Genomic DNA, 16,728 nt, shown 5'->3' on the forward strand with positions numbered 1-16,728 from the left:
CTCTTCAACATTTCATAGAATCATAGAGTTGGAAGAGACCACAAGGGTCAACCATCCCATCAGTGCTTAGATGACAAGGTGTAGGGAATCCTTGGCCCGATACACATGGGCGTTTTGTGGCACCCTAGGGCCAAAATTAGGGCTTGGGAGTGCATGCAGCGGTGGCACCAACATGACAGCCTCTTGTCCACATGGGGGGGGGTGCCATGATGACAGAAGCACGGTGCAGTGTCCGCATGTCGGAGGGAGTGGGGCTCCCACTGACATCAAGTGTCATGACAACAAGTGTAAACCATCAACAAGTATAAACTATCAAATAAAGTATGTTTATTTTGCACAATAACGGCAATGGGAAACTCTAAACACGACTGCTGTGTCTTGTGTTGTTCCTTCCTTCCTTCTTTCTTTCTTTCTTTCTTTAACAAAAAAGGCATGCAAAGCAACAAACCTTTAGTGTAGTCTAGAAAGCAACAGTGCCCTCCCAAAGGCTTCATCCCGACTGGCCCTGGGATCCAGCTGATAGTGTTTGATAAATGTCAATGGCTGGAATCAGAACCAGACAGCAACTTCACAGACATTCTCCAATGGCAGGCTACTCAGAAAGGCAAAGGATGTAGCTACTGCCCTGGTAGAGTGATCTCAAACCCAAGCTGGAGGTGTCTTCCCCAACAGTTCATAACATAACTGAATAGTTGCAGTAACCCATTTAGAAAACCACTGAGTAGTTACAGGGAGTCCTTTCTTTGGTTCCAAGTACACACAAAATGTCTCTCAAAACACCTCAAGCCCGAGGGGTCCTATCCAAGCATCCAACGGCTTGAAAATATTTTTTAAAAGTATACATGGATTTTGTTATTCACAGGGGTTCATGGAACCAAACCCCAGTGGAGACATGGGGCAGGGTGTTATCAGTACGCCGATGACACCCAAATGTATTTCTCAATGTTTCAGACTGCAGCAGTGACTAAGGATGGCATCTCTCCTCTCAATGAATGTCTTAAGGTGGTAATGATCTGGATGAGGAAAAACCGACTTGAATCCAGGTAAGACGGAGGTACTTGCTATAGGAACCCCAAAACTGGGTATGGAGATATGTTCACTGGTCCTAGATGGGGTCACACTTCCCCTAAAGGACTGTGTTCGTAGTTTGGGAGTGCTCCTGGACTCATCCCTTCAGTTGACAGCTCAGCTAGATGCGACAGCCAGGAGCGCTTGTTATCAGCTTCAGCTGATATGCCAGCTACGACCCTACCTGGCACCAGGTGACCTAGAAACAGTAGTACACACTCTGGTAACCTCTCGATTGGACTTCTGCAATGCGCTCTACATGGGGCTATCTTTGTACCTAACTCGGAAACTTCAGTTAATCTAAAACATGGCAGCCAGTTTGGTCTCCAGAAAATCAAGACCATATAACTCCAGTTCTGAAATCTTTACACTGGCTGCCAATTAGTTTCCGGGCACAGTACAAGGTGTTGGTAATCACTTTTAAAGCTCTACATGGCTTAGGTCCAACTTACTTAAAGGAACGTCTCCTTCCATACATTCCACCCCACACACTCAGGTCCTCTGGGACAAATTTACTACTGTACAGACTAAGACCAGACTTGCTGTGGTTACCCAGAGAACCTTCTCATCGGCTGCTCCTAAACTTTGGAATGACCTACCAGAGATCTGTCACATAACATCTCTTGAGGACTTTTTAAAAACCATCAAGATGGATCTCTTCCAGTGGGCTTTCCTGGACTAAAACATGGGCCCTCTCCACTGTCCCACAACTATGCCTTCTTTGACTCTCCCTAATTTTATTATAATTTTTATTGTGCTTTTAATAACTGATTTTTATGCTGTTGTATTTTAAATTGTGGATTAGGGAATGTGTTATTATTTTACTATGTTTTATTTATATTGTAATCCGCCCCGATCCTCCGGGGAGAGATGGACTATTATTATTATTATTATTATTATTATTATTATTATTTCTCAAAGCTGCTACATGAAACAGAACTTAAATTTTACTACACTCAGGGCACACTCTTGTAACTGTAATAGTGATTTTAAAATTACATTACAGTGGTCCCTTCCCTTATGCGGGGGGAGTGTTCCAGACGCCTCCCCCACGTAAGGGAAATTCTGCGTATGCTTGAGCCCCATTAAAGATAATGGGGCTCATACCCACGGCGATGCGTGTGCCACAAGCACACACGCCTTTTGCTGGAAGCCACGTAAGATGCGCCTGCGTATGACGTGGGACACACTGTACATTGCATGAAGAAGGAAAATGTCCCCTTATTAAGTAACAGTAGTAATTAAATGAAGTTATATTTTCATTATTAGGGAACTAAATTATAAATATTAGTTATTAGTTACTTTTAAACTCTGGGCTTTGGGCTTGTACTCAATTCAGCTGATTCAAACATTGGTAATTTTTAAGAAACTATGTAACAGTAGTATAAACTGCAACTGTGTCTTTAAATATATAATCCAGAAGAATTATGCATGGGTCTGTAACCTAGTAAATCCTTGCTGACACATTCAGAAAGTATTTTCTATGTACTGTTGCCTTGCCTGTATCAGTTTTATTTGACCTGTAGGCTGCCAAATTATACTAGCAAGCTGAAATAGAAGGCTGGGATAGTGACCCTAAATTTAGACTTAATCTCAGTTGAAACACATGGATCTAATATTGTTTGCACATGTATTTAAGACTGTAATGGAAACATTAGAAACCACCATATACATACCACTGATGCTGTCTGGTTCAGTACCAACAAGAGCATGAGTTTCTTCTAGCTCTTTCAGATTAGTTTCTGTGTGTTCCAATAAACGTTGTTTCCATTCAAAAAGTTTATGTAAATCCTTTTCTACAAATCACAATATTTTAGAATTATCTCTTCAAAAATATGCTCAAATGGTCTCATTGCTAACAGATATGCATTATTTTAAAAAGATATTCAGCCTAATTTTTGGTTCATTCTTTCAGCTGTTATAGCAGAGTGGCTAACTGAAACTGCTTTTTAAACTTTGTATTTCATATTGTTTTAGATGGCTGTTATAATTTATATTGTAAGCTGCTTTGAATCCAATTTGGGAGAAGAGTAAGAAATAAATAAGTAAGTAAATGGAAACACTTTTGAGAATGCATTGAATAAGGGACTTTAATATAAAAATCCAATTGCTAGTACTAACTAGAGTAGAGCTATTGAAGCTAATAGGAGTTACATAAATCTTCCATCCTCATCCATCTTTTAAACTGGGAAGACAAGTGAAACAGTATGTGTGTGATCTCCATATTATATCCAGTCACTGAGAAATTGGACAATGACATATTCATAGATTCTATAAAGTAGGAGGTAAGCTTCACAGTGAATGATCAAGGAGGCTCAAGGCTATCTTAGAAGCTTTGCATCAGTCTCTAAATACTTCTGATAATTATGCTAAACCACCAGTATAGCTACCTTGAAGATAAGAAGTAGACAATGACAAAGTTATGATTACTCCCTCTCATTTTGAACTGTTGCACTTATAAAGTCAAACTGCGATAAAATTAGAAACATACTGAACTACAGATTAAGTTTTGTAGTCTACCACATACTTTACTTTAATTAGAAAGGCAGCTGAAAACAAGTGAACTGAAAACAATATGAAGATTATGGGGGCTATATCCAAAATAGCTTTATAATATGATTACCATATGCCCTCCTTTTCCTGGGCAAGTTCTCTTCTTCAGAGTTAAAATTTACATAGTTAGGGTATTTAAAATGAGAGCAGTCATAGCAATTGGTAGTTTGAAGTAGTTAACTGGTAATTGTGTCTCTCTTTTTCCCCCTACAAAATATGGCAATCCTACCTTATGTTTTTCACTCACCACAAGGCTCTTCAGGCAGTTCCCTTTGTGGAGTACGATGCTGTATTTCTCGTATATCATGCATAGTTGCTTCTAGAGCTATAGTCAATTGGGTTTTTTGCTCAGCTAGCTCCTGTAGTTTTTGTTCTACAAAATAAAGTTCAAGTCAAGTTATAATAAAATATTAATATACTTTAGATACACCAATGAAAAAAGTTCAGTTAGTTGCAAATGCACCCACAAAATCGCAATGCCTTACACTAGGACTGAATCCTCTGAAGGAATATGGGATTGGTCCATATTTTGTCATACTTTGAATAGACCCCACTGAAAGCAAATTCAAATTGTAACGGAAAACATGAAAAAAAAATCACAGTATTCATACCACTGATAGTGTCTGGTTGAGAAGCTGCAAGAGCTTTAGCTTCTTGTAGTTCCTTTTGCTTGGATTCTAGACTTTCCATCAAGAGTTGTTTCTTCTCAGATAGTTCAAATAATTCTCCTACAAACAGATTTTTTTAATGACATACTAAATAATGCTTTTAAATGTGTGTCTTGCTCAATCATTTAACTACAAATGCAGCCAATCTAAATTCACCCCATTTTTGAAAGAATAGCCTGGAACACAGTCTTTATCATTAATTGGCAGGACCTGAAGTTTGAGGGCTCCTGAAGATCAGCTTCTTTACCATCAGGCAGGTTCTTAAGTCCATCCACAATTCCTTATTACATACATCACCTTTGATGGAGGAGGATTCCCTGGAATCTGAGATATGTTAACAGCTGCCAGGGATCAGAAGAGATTACCTATATGTATGACACACCAATTTATAACTTCATATTACTTTGAAATCAAGTCTTAGCTAAAAAATGATGTTATGTTCATTGGGAGATTATTTTTAAATGATTCCCTCCTCCATAGAAATGGACAGGAGGAAACTGGTGGCTGCTAGCAGTGTGCCCATGCACCTGTAAATGTGTTTAGAGTGGAAGAGGGAAAAAAATAATGGTACGGGACAGCTTATACCCATGAATGCCCCAATTTGGCTAGTACCTCCTGGCAGAAGAAGGGGAGCAGTGTAGACTGCCCATAGGTGTTCAGCCATTGTGGGAGCAAGCATTGCTGCCAGTGGGTTCTTCCTTAGAACTGGGAAAACCCATATATCAGCTGGCATTCCCCCTCTGACTGCTCAGTGCCCTAGTCAAAAACTCACACTGCTAGACAGCACTTATCCTACACGCTATCCAGGATTCTGCATTTAAATGAAACAATGCTTCTCTATGGATTCAGTTGTTTTCTCTTGGACCCCACGAGAGAGGATTAGTGAATCATGCTGCTTGAATGTCCTGTTTCTGAAGAACAGATTGCTTACCTGTAAATGTGGTTCTTCAAGGTCAACTATGAACTCTCACAAATGGGATTTTGCACTTGCACAGATTTAGTTTGGAGCCTTCCAGAAGTGAGTAGCTATTCCAGGGGTAGGCAACCTTTTTGAGCTGGGGGCCGGGTTGCTGTCCCTCAGACAACTGGGGGGGGCCGAAGCCAAAAAATAAATAATTAAATAATTTTTTTAAAAAATTAAATATATAAACAAACCAGGACAAATGTAGGACAAAATTTTCAAATGGAAGACACTTTTTTTAAAAAAATGGAGGACACGCGAAAAAAATTGCTGATCTTTTTAAAAATGTTTATATAAATGCATGTTTCTGAGGCTTCTATAGACAATTGCCCCCCAAAGGCCCCGGTGGCAATCAGCGGCAGGACCAGGCTGGGGCCGGTCCCAAGGCCTTGCCGGGCCGCATCTGGCTCACGGGCCGCAGGTTGCCTACCCCTGAGCTATTCAGTGGGAACCCCTCTCCCACCATCTATTCCGCATACCCCAGGACCCCAAGCTATTCCCCTCAGTTCTCAGTCCACCGCAGGGAGAGAAAAAACCCTGTCAGGACATGAGTAGAGAGAAAAATGGTGGGCTGTGTGAGTTCACAGATGACCACTTGAAGAACCACAGTGATAGGTTCTTCTTCTTTATGGTCTCGACGATTCACACAAATGGGATACCAGCCAACTGATTTACCAGAGATGGGAAATGTCATCATAGCAATGAATAAAGCACAGAATAATCAAAGAGAGCATGAGCACAAGATATAGTTTGCAATCTATAATGTGTTACAAAGGCAACCAGTTCAAACCATGTTTCTGCCTTACATGAGTCAATAAGCAACACCCCTCCAATGAAGGCAGTGGATGCAAACATGGCTCTTGTGGAATGGGCTTGACTGCCTGAAGAGAGGAATAGTGTAGTATCAAATATCTGTTGACAATAACATTGAGTTGACCATAACATTGAACATGAGTGAACAGTGCTATGTGGCAGCTATAAAGGCCGATGCAATTTTAGGCTGCATCAATAAAAGTATAGTGTCTAGATCAAGAGAAGTAATAGTGCCACTGTATTCTGATTTGGTCAGGCCCCACCTGGAATATTGTGTTCAGTTCTGGGCACCACAATTCAAAAAGGACGTTGAGAAACTGGAGCGTGTCCAAAGGAGGGCGACTACAATGGTGAAAAGTCTGGAAACCATGCCCTATGAGGAACGACTCAGGGAGCTGGGGATGTTTAGCCTGGAGAAAAGAAGGTTAAGAGGTGATATGATAGCCCTGTTTAAATATTTGAAAGGATGTCATATTGAGGAGGGAGCAAGCTTCTTTTCTGCTGCTCCAGAGAACAGGACCCGGAACAATGGATGCAAGCTACAGCAAAAGAGATTCCACCTCAACATTAGGAGGAACTTCCTGACAGTAAGGACTGTTCGACAGTGGAACAAACTCCCTCGGAGTGTAGTGGAGTCTCCTTCCTTGGAGGTCTTTAAGCAGAGGCTAGATGGCCATCTGTCGGGGGTGCTTTGATTTGGATTTCCTGCATGGCAGGGGGTTGGCCTGGATGGCCCGTGTGGTCTCTTCCAACTCTATGATTCTATGATTCTATTATTATTATTATTAACCTTTATTTATAAAGTGCTGTAAGATTCTATGAGACTGATGCCTCCTTAATGCACCATAACACAGTCAAAGTACAGACTTCCTGAAATGCTTAATATATGACACATAGAAGGCAAGTATCTATATCATCTAAGGAATACAGGGTGCACTTTATAGCATTTATAGGATTTCATATGAAATTTAGAAGGATGATAGGATGACTGAGATGGAACTATCTTTGATAGAAAGCTGGTGCTGTATCACTTTGTCCTTTTAAAATGCCAGGCCCGGGGGGAGGGGGGGTGAAGTTAGTCTTCAGTTCACACAACTCAGAGGTTTTGCAAGACAATGTGACAGCTACCAGAAAGGTGAACATGAAAGTGAGGAGATGAAAGTGTCATGAGTCAAGTATCTTGAAAGGTTTACCCATTCGCTGAGAAAGTACTACAGAGAGTGATCACTGTGGTCTAGGTAATGCAACAGGTGGATAGACATGATTAAGACCCTTGGCAAGAAGTCCCACAAACAGAAAAGGACCATTAGTGCAATCCTCATGGTAAGCAGAGAGAGTAGCCAAACATACTTTACGTGATTAAAAAGAGAGACACATGACTTTATTATATCCCATTTGGATTACTGTAACACACTCTGTGTGGGGCTGCCTTTGGAAACTGTTCAGAAACTTCAGCAGGTCCAACATGCTGCAGCCAGGTTGCTGACCAGGGCAAATTATAGGGAATATAACCCCCTATAATCTCAACCCCCTTGCTGAAACAATTCCCTTGGCTGCTATTCCTTTTCCAGGTAGAATTCAAGGTACTGGGTGTGATCTAGCCTCCATTGTATCCAGTTCAGACTACTATATTTGAAAATCTCTCCCCCCATATGTGCCTGCCCAAGCTCTAATATTTATGGGGGAAGGCTTTCTCTCGGTCCCATTGCCATCCTAGGCATATCTGGTGAGACCATGAGAAAAATCCTTCTCAGTGGCTGATCCCTTCCCCAGGAGGTGTAGTTGGCCCTTTATCTGTTGCTTTCCCACTGGGACTCAATAGTCCAAAGGGTAAAACTCAGAACCTGAACATGGCATGGCACACAGTGAAATGCAGCTATTTCCAATTATCGTCTCAGGCTGAAAAGTGGAAATATGTGTCCTCAAGATCTATTTCCACAAACTAGACATCCTTGCACTGAATGAACGGAGACTAAGGTGACCATTCAAAACTTTATTGTGCATATGTATCAGTTGACTTCCCTCAGATCAAGAATGGAACAATAATCCCCATTCGTCTTCAGTTCTGTGAAGTACTGGATGTAGAAACCAATGTCCTTGTGATGAAGGAGTACTGGTTCTATTGCTCCTTTCTGCAAAATCACAGTGATTTTGTTCTTGGAGTACATCTGGTGGTACCATTGATAGGAATATCCCTAGAGATGGCATAGTTTTGAATTCAATGGGGAACCCATTCTCTACAATGGATAATACCCACATGCAAACTTGGAAAATCAAAGACAGTATCTGGATTATTTTTGGATGTGCTGAATTGGTACCACTGCTGCTTGAAAGATTTATTGAGAAGATCCCCAGGAATGCTTTGTGATCGAGGGCCTCATCAGTCATCTTATTAAAGAGATCTAGTTCATCAAAAGGAAGAACCTTGATCTGAGATATCTCTGACATTAATGGACCTCACACTCCTGACTATGGAGGCACAGCTTGCAGAGTGCCAGGCAGCTTAACTGGCTGATCAGCCAATCTGCACACTTCTGTTTGGAGCAGAATGACAACACTGCAGAGGGAAGTGTTATCTAAACTGGTACCAAAGACTGAGCAGGTAGTGTTTCCAGCAGGTGATTCTGCAACCAAGAAAGCTACAGAGGATGACAGATGGTCACAGTCAGAGAAGCCCAAGGCACCGGCAGAGAGAAGTCTCCTAATTCCTTATACTAAGCAGGAGAAGAACATGGAATGTGAGAAGCATGAGCTAGGGAAAGCTGATTTTTTTTTAAAGGAAAGGAAATAGAACACATAAACATAGCAATACTAGGTGTGAGTGAGCTAAAATGGAGAGGAATGGGCCACTTTGAATCAGACAACTAGATAGTATTCTACTCAGGGAATGAAAACACATGAAGAAATGGGGTAACTTTTATATAAAGAAGAGATATAGCAAAAGCAGTCAAAGGATACAACGTATAGACAGACAGAATCACGTCAATAAGGAAAACAAGGAAAACCTATAAATATCAACATAATGCAAGTATATGTGCCAACCACAGAGGCAGAGAAAAAAGAAATTAAGAAATTCTATGAAGCAGTTCAGGAAAAAATTGACAACACACGAACACAGGACCTCAAACTAATCATAGGAGACTGGAATGCTAAAGCAGGCAGCAAAGAAGACTCAAAGGCGCGTTACAGACCGCCCAGAAGGGATGGTCTCGCACCGCTGCCGTTTGCAGCGTCTGGGAACTGCAGCAGCCAAACGGTGTGGTTCCCGGACACTGCAAAGAAGGAGCGTGATTTTCGCGCTCCTTCCTGTGGCCCGGAAGAGACGCCGCAAGTGCCAAAGTGCACACTCGCGGCGTCACTTCCATCACGCGACATGCGGACGCAGAGTGTCCGCTACGTCAAAATGGTGGCGCCGCCATTTTGACGTAGTCATTACACGCGAGGGGCAAGGTGCGTCAGGAAGCGCCGCCCCTCGTGCGTAATGACGGCGCGATGACGGTGCCTCATGGGCACGTCTGTAACGTGCCAAAGACAGTCAGATTTGGTTAGGCACAAAAAATGAAGCAGGAGAAAGACCAATAGAATTCTGCGAAGCCAACAGCCTATTCATTCCAAACACCCGCTTCATACAACCAGAGAGGAGGCTATCCACATGGACATCATCAGACGGTCAACATAAGAATCAGATAGACTATATAATTGGAAGCAGAAGATGGAGAAGCTCTATTTTTGCAGCCAAAACTAAACCAGATGCAGACTGTGGTATGGATCATGAACTATTTATGCCAAAAATTAGAGTAAAGCTTAAGAGTAAAGCAAAAACAGCCATCAAACCAAAATGTAGGGTTGCCATTTGTCCTAGAAAACCTGGAAAATCTGGGACTGAAGGGACTAAAAATATCTTGGCTGACCGGGCTATTTGAAGCAGTAAATCCCCAATTTCTCCTTTGTTTCAGACTGATGAGTAGGGTAAAATGTGACAGTGGTGATGAAGTAAGAGACTGTGCAAAAAGACTGGCACTGGTGGGAACCTCATGGCTGCTACTGCATAAGTGTAACATTGCCACCTTATTCTTGCATTTCCTCCCAGCTTTCCCCATCAGGCCCAGAAGATGGGAAAGGAAAGAAGGTGAGTAGAGATGGTCATGCATTGTGTGGTGATTGTGTCAGCAGCTTGAGCCTAGGGCTAGGCAGCAAGTTGGAAATTCCCTTACAAATAGGGAAGTAAAAGGGAAGTCCTTTCTGGGGCTGCTTGGAAGCCCCCCTTTCTTCACCCCAGCTAGAGGAGAAAAGGAGAAAAAAGAGCTCTTAGCTTGGTTCTGAAGTTGAAACATAATGATAGAAAAAGTGTAATGACTGATGTACTGAATTTTCATGATCAGAATGCAAATTAATAATATGTATAATTATAACAATTAACATAATATGCAAAATAGATGCCCAGCTATGAGGGGCTGAAATATGGCAACCCTACCAAAACATGAGTTCAACAACATCTCACCAGAATTTAAAGATAATGTAAGAAACAGATTTGTGCTACTGAGCACAATTGACCTGGAACCAGAATAACTATGGTCAGAAGTCAAGGACATAATAAAGGAAGATTACAGCAATACACTTACAGTGGTCAAAAACAAATGAGAGGACACAACAGATAGCAGATGAAATGCTAGAAACACTTAAAGAAAGAAGAAAACCAAAGGAAAATGAAGACAGGAACAAAATCAGAACCATGAATGCAGTTGTTCAACAATTAATGCACAAGGATAAGGAGGACTGCTGTAACAATCAATGCAAAGAAACAGAAGATAATATCAAAAAAGGGAAAATGAGAGATCTGTTCAACAATGTAAGGGAAATTAAAGAAAAGTTCAAACCAAAATTTAGGATGCTATATGACAAGAACAGGAATACACTACAAGTCCAAGAAAAAATTTAAAAAAAACAACCACTGTATGCAGTACACAGAAGAGCTATATAAAAGAGATGAATGACCCATGGAATGAAGATTCATATGAAGATGAACCCCAAATTCTAGAAACTGAGGTGGGATCTGCATTGAGAGAAATTAGGAAAAAGAAATCACCAGGAACAGCTGATATTCCAACTGAACTGCTACAATCCATACATACAGAATCAACTCTAGCATTAACTAAAATATACCAGCAAATATGTGAAACAAAAAGATGGCCAATATAAATTAAAAAAAAAAAACAACTCAGCTTGCCACTAGGGATGTACTTCTTTGCTATTTTCTTCTCAAATGGAATAATTAGTAATTTTAGTACTTTTCTTTTTGCTGTGAGAAAGTCCTGCACAGTTCAGGAAATTCTGTACAAAATTCACAAAGAATTTTCTCCCCCCACAGAAAACAGTATTTTCCTCATTGGAAACTACATTTTTTTTTGCAAAAAAATAATATAATACACAAATTTAGCACAGAAACAAGTTCCCAATACAGCTTCTTCTGTGCAGGACATATTATTTTGGCACAGAAAATGCTGTTTTGTGTACAGAAAATGTTGTTTCCTACACTGTTGTGAATACTGCATAGAGTAAGTTCCAAAATGCAAAGAATCTCACCAGTCCATGATTTTTCTTATCAGGGTTTCTTGACACTTAAGAAACATGTTTTTCAACCATTTGAGTAAAATATTTTTGAACATTCTTCCCATGTATACTCACCTTCAGTTGGAGCTTTTTGTGAAGCATGGTGTTGTATTTTTTGTATATCATGCACAGTTGCTTTTAGATCTTCAGTCAAATGTTTTCTTTGCTCATTTAGCATCTGCAGTTTATGATCTACAAAGTAATTCCAAGACATAAGAAAATGAATATATTTTTAATACAACCATGTAACACATAAGCATTATTTCTGATTTTTATAAATATCTATTCTTACCATATTCATTCATACATACATACCACTGACACTGCCTGGCTGGGCATCCGCAAGAGCATGAGCTTCCTGTAGCTCTTTCCGATTAGATGCCAGGTTTTCTAGTAACAGGTACTTCTTCTCCAACAGTTCATATAATTCGTTTTCTGAAAAATTATATGTTCTACAGTCAGTCTTGAAAAACAGTGGTGAAATATCATAAGCACATAGAAAGATTGTTCAATTAAAAAGTTAATAGCTTCTTTGTCTGTTCATGTAGATCTTAGGACAGAGTAAACAAAGATAACTTAATTGCTTCTCAGAATGTAGCAAAGTACTTTTACAAAGGAACTAGTTTCTGAGAACATCACAGAAATCCACATGATAGTCAAGGGGAGAGGTTTGCAATGATGACTTCACCAAGACAGAACCAGTGTTTGTAAATTCCAGGACCTAGGTTTTCCATTGAGAAGACATAAGCCTCCTGAATACATTTTTGACTCAGTGCTCTCACCACAACAGCACCAAGAGAGGTATCTCAGTAGTCCAACTATATATACACCTGTCCCTCCATATTTGCTAGGGTTAGGGGCACAAGACCCTCATGAATATGGAAAAACCACAAATAACAAAAACACCTGAGAGGACAGCTCTCTAGGAATCTCTAGGTCCTCCAGCGCAACTCTGTGGGCAATGTCCGACAGACACTGACCATAGAACTGCACTGGAGGAGCTACAAATGCCTAGTGGAGTGTTCTCTCTAGCAATCTCTAGGTCTTTCAGTGCAACGTTTAGTTAAAGTTGACCACAGAGTTACACTTGAAGACCTAGATATTCCCAGAGAGAACATATTAATCAAATCCGTGAATAATCAAATCCGCAAATATCAGAGCCACAAATATGGAGGGATGAGTGTACTTATTATCCATACGACGAGCAGGCAACTGTGGGAACCTAGGGCCACATAAGCCCCCAGGATACCTTAGAGGACCACCCCACACACATACATACATCTAAGGTGTGTGGGGGTATTTTGTCATGCTTTTAGGTCCATATGGGCCATTTTAGGCCCAGGAGAGTCATTTTTTTTAACAAGAGATAGCAACCAGAAATTAATACTACTTATTTTTAAGAGGCCTAAAATCAGCCAAGGGAAGCAAAACATGGCAAAAAAATTGCCCCCTCCACACCCCTAGAGGGCAAGTTGAGGCAAAAATTACCCCTGGAACCCACAAAAATGGTCCTTCAGTTGCAGTCTTCCCCCATCTATATTGATAAAGGAGAGTTTTTCTTTGATTTCTTTTGCCATGATTTTAATACTGTGTTGAATATCAGTATACATACTGTATATACTCATGTATAAGTCTAGAAATTTTAATCAAAAACTTGACCCAAAAAACCAGGATCGACTTATCCATGGGTCAATTAAGTACTGTACTTTAACTCATATATATAGCCATCCTCTTTCTCTGAATAGAGTGGTAAAGCTTAGTCTATCCTGGGAGCACCAAAAAGAAGCACGGATACTCACTATTCTCTCATCCATCCAGCCTTTAGAACAAGCATAATTATGCCTATCAAAAATTTATAAGTTCTTTGGCATCATTTTCCTTTGCATCATCTTTTACATCCTTTGTGACATGCCTCTAAGTTTTATCTTCGATTTATCCATGGGTCATATCAAAATCCATAATTTTGGCCCCCAAACCTGCCCTCAATGTATACAGCGGACCCTTATTATACGCTGGGGTTTGGTTCCAAGATCCCCGTGTATAACAAAATCCGTGTATGCTCAAGTCCCATTAAATATAATGGCATAGCAGATGGTGTCCCTTATAAAAAAATGGAAAATCAAGCTTTGATATTTGAAATTTATACTTTTTTTGAACATTTTCAAACCGTGTATGCTTGAATCCGTGTATAAAAAATCCGTGTATAATCAAGGCTGACTGTACATGAATTCAACTTATAGTTGAGTATATACGGTACAGTATATTAAAACAATAATGACACAGTTAAATTAAAACTGCCTTAATTCTCACCCTGATCTCCAACCTCTTTTTTTTTTTTATCTCAAGCTCATCTTGAACTCAAAATTCAAATACATGGTTTGAAAATATTCTTTAAAAATAAATGAATTCTAAAAAGCAAACCTAGATTTTGCCATTTTATATAAGGGAAAGCATTTTACTGTGCCATTATATTCAATGGGACATGAGCATCCACAGATTTTGGTATCCACAGTGAAGCAAATCCCAGTGGCTACCAAGGGCCCACTATATATCCTGTTTTAAAATAAAAGGTCATTTACTTTCTACTTACCGCTGGGCTTTAATGTTACAGGAATTTCTGAAGCATGCTGTGCTTTTTGCATATCGTGTACAGTTGCTTCTAGATCTGCAGCTAAACGTCTTTTCTGCTCAGCTAATTGCTTTCGTTTTTCTTCTATAAAATAATTTCAGATGAATTCATAAAAATATTAATTTTATTTGGAAGAACTGCACTAAATAGTGCTATTAATATTTTATGATATCTGAAAAGTATTATTTTCAATTAGTATAATATATTACTTCTTGGATGTTCAAGTATACTGCCTATTAACTGAGAGAAGAAAGCAAAATACTGTACCAAACCATGCTATTTGTTAGGTTCCCCCCCCCCCATCCCAATATATTTGAATTGATGCCATTTAGAAACATAATGACAAACTGATGGTATAAACAAATTCACAAGGGGTAGCCAAACCACAAATTTACAGTACTGTATACAGTTTTCGAAAACTGGTAGATAAATCACATTTTCCAAGACTAGTTTTCCACTGTATCTGAATTATTTTATTACACAACAAAGACATTCTTTTATGAGTCCAGGGCAATGTTGAGTGAAACTGCATTTGTAATATAATTCTGTAACGTAGGCCTAGGAAACTGCAGCCTATGGACTGCATGTAGCCTCAAACCTATTTTTGCAGCCCCCAAGTTTCCCTGATGTACCAAGTCTCTGGAAACCTTCCCCAGAGTACCATTTTGGTGTGTGCCAGTCCACATGGTGCATGCCATGATAACGCCCCTCCGGTGCTGCATCCAAGGGGCATCATAAAGCTGGCTATGGTGCCTCTTGGAGGGCACAAAAAGGAGCTGCTTTTGGTGGCTCCTTTTTGCACTCTCCAGAAACTGGATCAGCACCATGGCATGGGGTTGCTGCAGCCCAAATCCAGCCAGGAAAGGGGTGGCTGCATGCCGTCTGTCTGTACAGCCCCATAGACAACTAAATAGCTCTTACTGGTGTAGCATATTAACTCAAGAGGGCGGTTGCCATTCAGCTTCAATCGATCTTGGATGATACTGATTTTCTAGACCCATTTCAAACTGGCTTTCGGGCGGGCTATGGAGTTGAGACTGCCATGGTCGCTTTGGTCGATGATCTCCGTCTGGGCATGGACAGGGGAAGCGTGTCCCTGTTAGTGCTCTTAGAGATCTCAGCGGCTTTCGATACCATTGACCATGGTATCCTTCTGGAACGCCTGAGAGAGTAGGGAATCAGGGGCACTGCGCTCCAGTGGTTCCGTTCCTACCTCTCGGGTAGATTCCAGATGGTGCAGCTGGGGGACGTGTGCTCCGATAAGAGGGCCCTTACATCTGGTGTCCCTCAAGGAGCCATTCTGTCCCCCATGCTATTTAACATTTACATGAAACCGCTGGGAGAGATCATCCGGAGACACGGGGCGCGGTGTTATCAGTACGCTGATGACACCCAAATATGTTTCTCTGTGTCTCCTACTGATGCAGTGACCAGGGATGGCATCTCTCCTCTAGATGCCTCTCTGGAGTCAGTAATGGGCTGGATGAGGGAAAACAGACTCAGACTGAATCCAGAGAAAACAGAAGTACTTGTGATAGGTTCCCCGGGTGCAGGTTTGGAGATTTGTCCACCTGTCCTGAACGGGGTCACGCTTCCCCTGAAGGACTCTGTTCGCAGTCTGGAGGTGCTCTTGGACTCGTCGCTCCACCTTACATCTCAGGTGGATGCGACGGTCAGGAGTACCTGTTATCAGCTTCGGCTGATACGCCAGCTGCGACCCTACCTGGGCCGGGGGACCTTGAAATGGTGGTACACGCTCTGGTAACCTCTCGGTTGGATTTCCGTAATGCACTCTACATGGGACAACCCTTGTACCAAACCCGGAAGCTTCAGTTAGTGCAGAACATGGCAGCCAGACTGGTCACTGGATGTTCCAGGTCCAGCCATATAACACCTGTTCTGCGAGATCTGCACTGGTTGCCTATTCGCTTCCAGGCACAATACAAGGTGTTGGTTATAACCTATAAAGCCCTAAATGGCTTGGGCCCAGGGTACTTGGAGGACCGCCTCTCCCCATATAATCCACCCCACACACTCAAGTCAACTGGGAAGCAATTTCTGAGGGTTCCACCCTCGAAACGCTCTACAACTGCACAGAGGGCGTTTTCTATCTCAGCCCTGCAGTTATGGAATTCGCTTCCCGAAGAGCTCCGCTCGACCCCCTCCCTCGACCAATTCAGGAAGAGACTCAAAACCTTTCTCTTCGAACAAGCTTTCCCCCAGTTGTAATCACTTTTTCTCCCCCCACTCCTTTTGCACCTGCACTTTGGCTAGTTTTTGTAAAGTTTTTAATCTGTGTTTTTAATTCCTTGTTTTAATCTCTGATTTTGTTTTATATTGTATTGTTGATATTTATCGTTTGTTGCTCTATGATGTTGTAACCTGCCTTGATCTCATGGAAAGGCGGGCTAGAAATAAACGATTTA

At 41.1% G+C, this 16,728-nt stretch overlaps 1 protein-coding gene across 6 annotated transcripts in view; it reads right to left on the reverse strand.

Moving 5' to 3' along the window:
• Positions 1-16,728, reverse strand: part of LOC121934829 (GRIP and coiled-coil domain-containing protein 2-like) — a 123,590-nt gene that overhangs the window by 52,285 nt on the left and 54,577 nt on the right. For all 6 annotated transcript variants that reach the window (XM_042475710.1, XM_042475709.1, XM_042475706.1 and 3 more), the window contains 6 exons: positions 14,264-14,386; positions 11,989-12,108; positions 11,749-11,865; positions 4,233-4,349; positions 3,869-3,994; positions 2,745-2,864 (listed from right to left, as the gene is read on the reverse strand). In XM_042475710.1, coding sequence (XP_042331644.1) covers positions 2,745-2,864; positions 3,869-3,994; positions 4,233-4,349; positions 11,749-11,865; positions 11,989-12,108; positions 14,264-14,386 — 723 coding nt within the window. The remainder of the gene's footprint in view (positions 1-2,744; positions 2,865-3,868; positions 3,995-4,232; positions 4,350-11,748; positions 11,866-11,988; positions 12,109-14,263; positions 14,387-16,728) is intronic.

Source organism: Sceloporus undulatus, chromosome 6, assembly GCF_019175285.1.
Source record: "Sceloporus undulatus isolate JIND9_A2432 ecotype Alabama chromosome 6, SceUnd_v1.1, whole genome shotgun sequence".
Lineage (NCBI taxonomy): Eukaryota > Metazoa > Chordata > Lepidosauria > Squamata > Phrynosomatidae > Sceloporus > Sceloporus undulatus.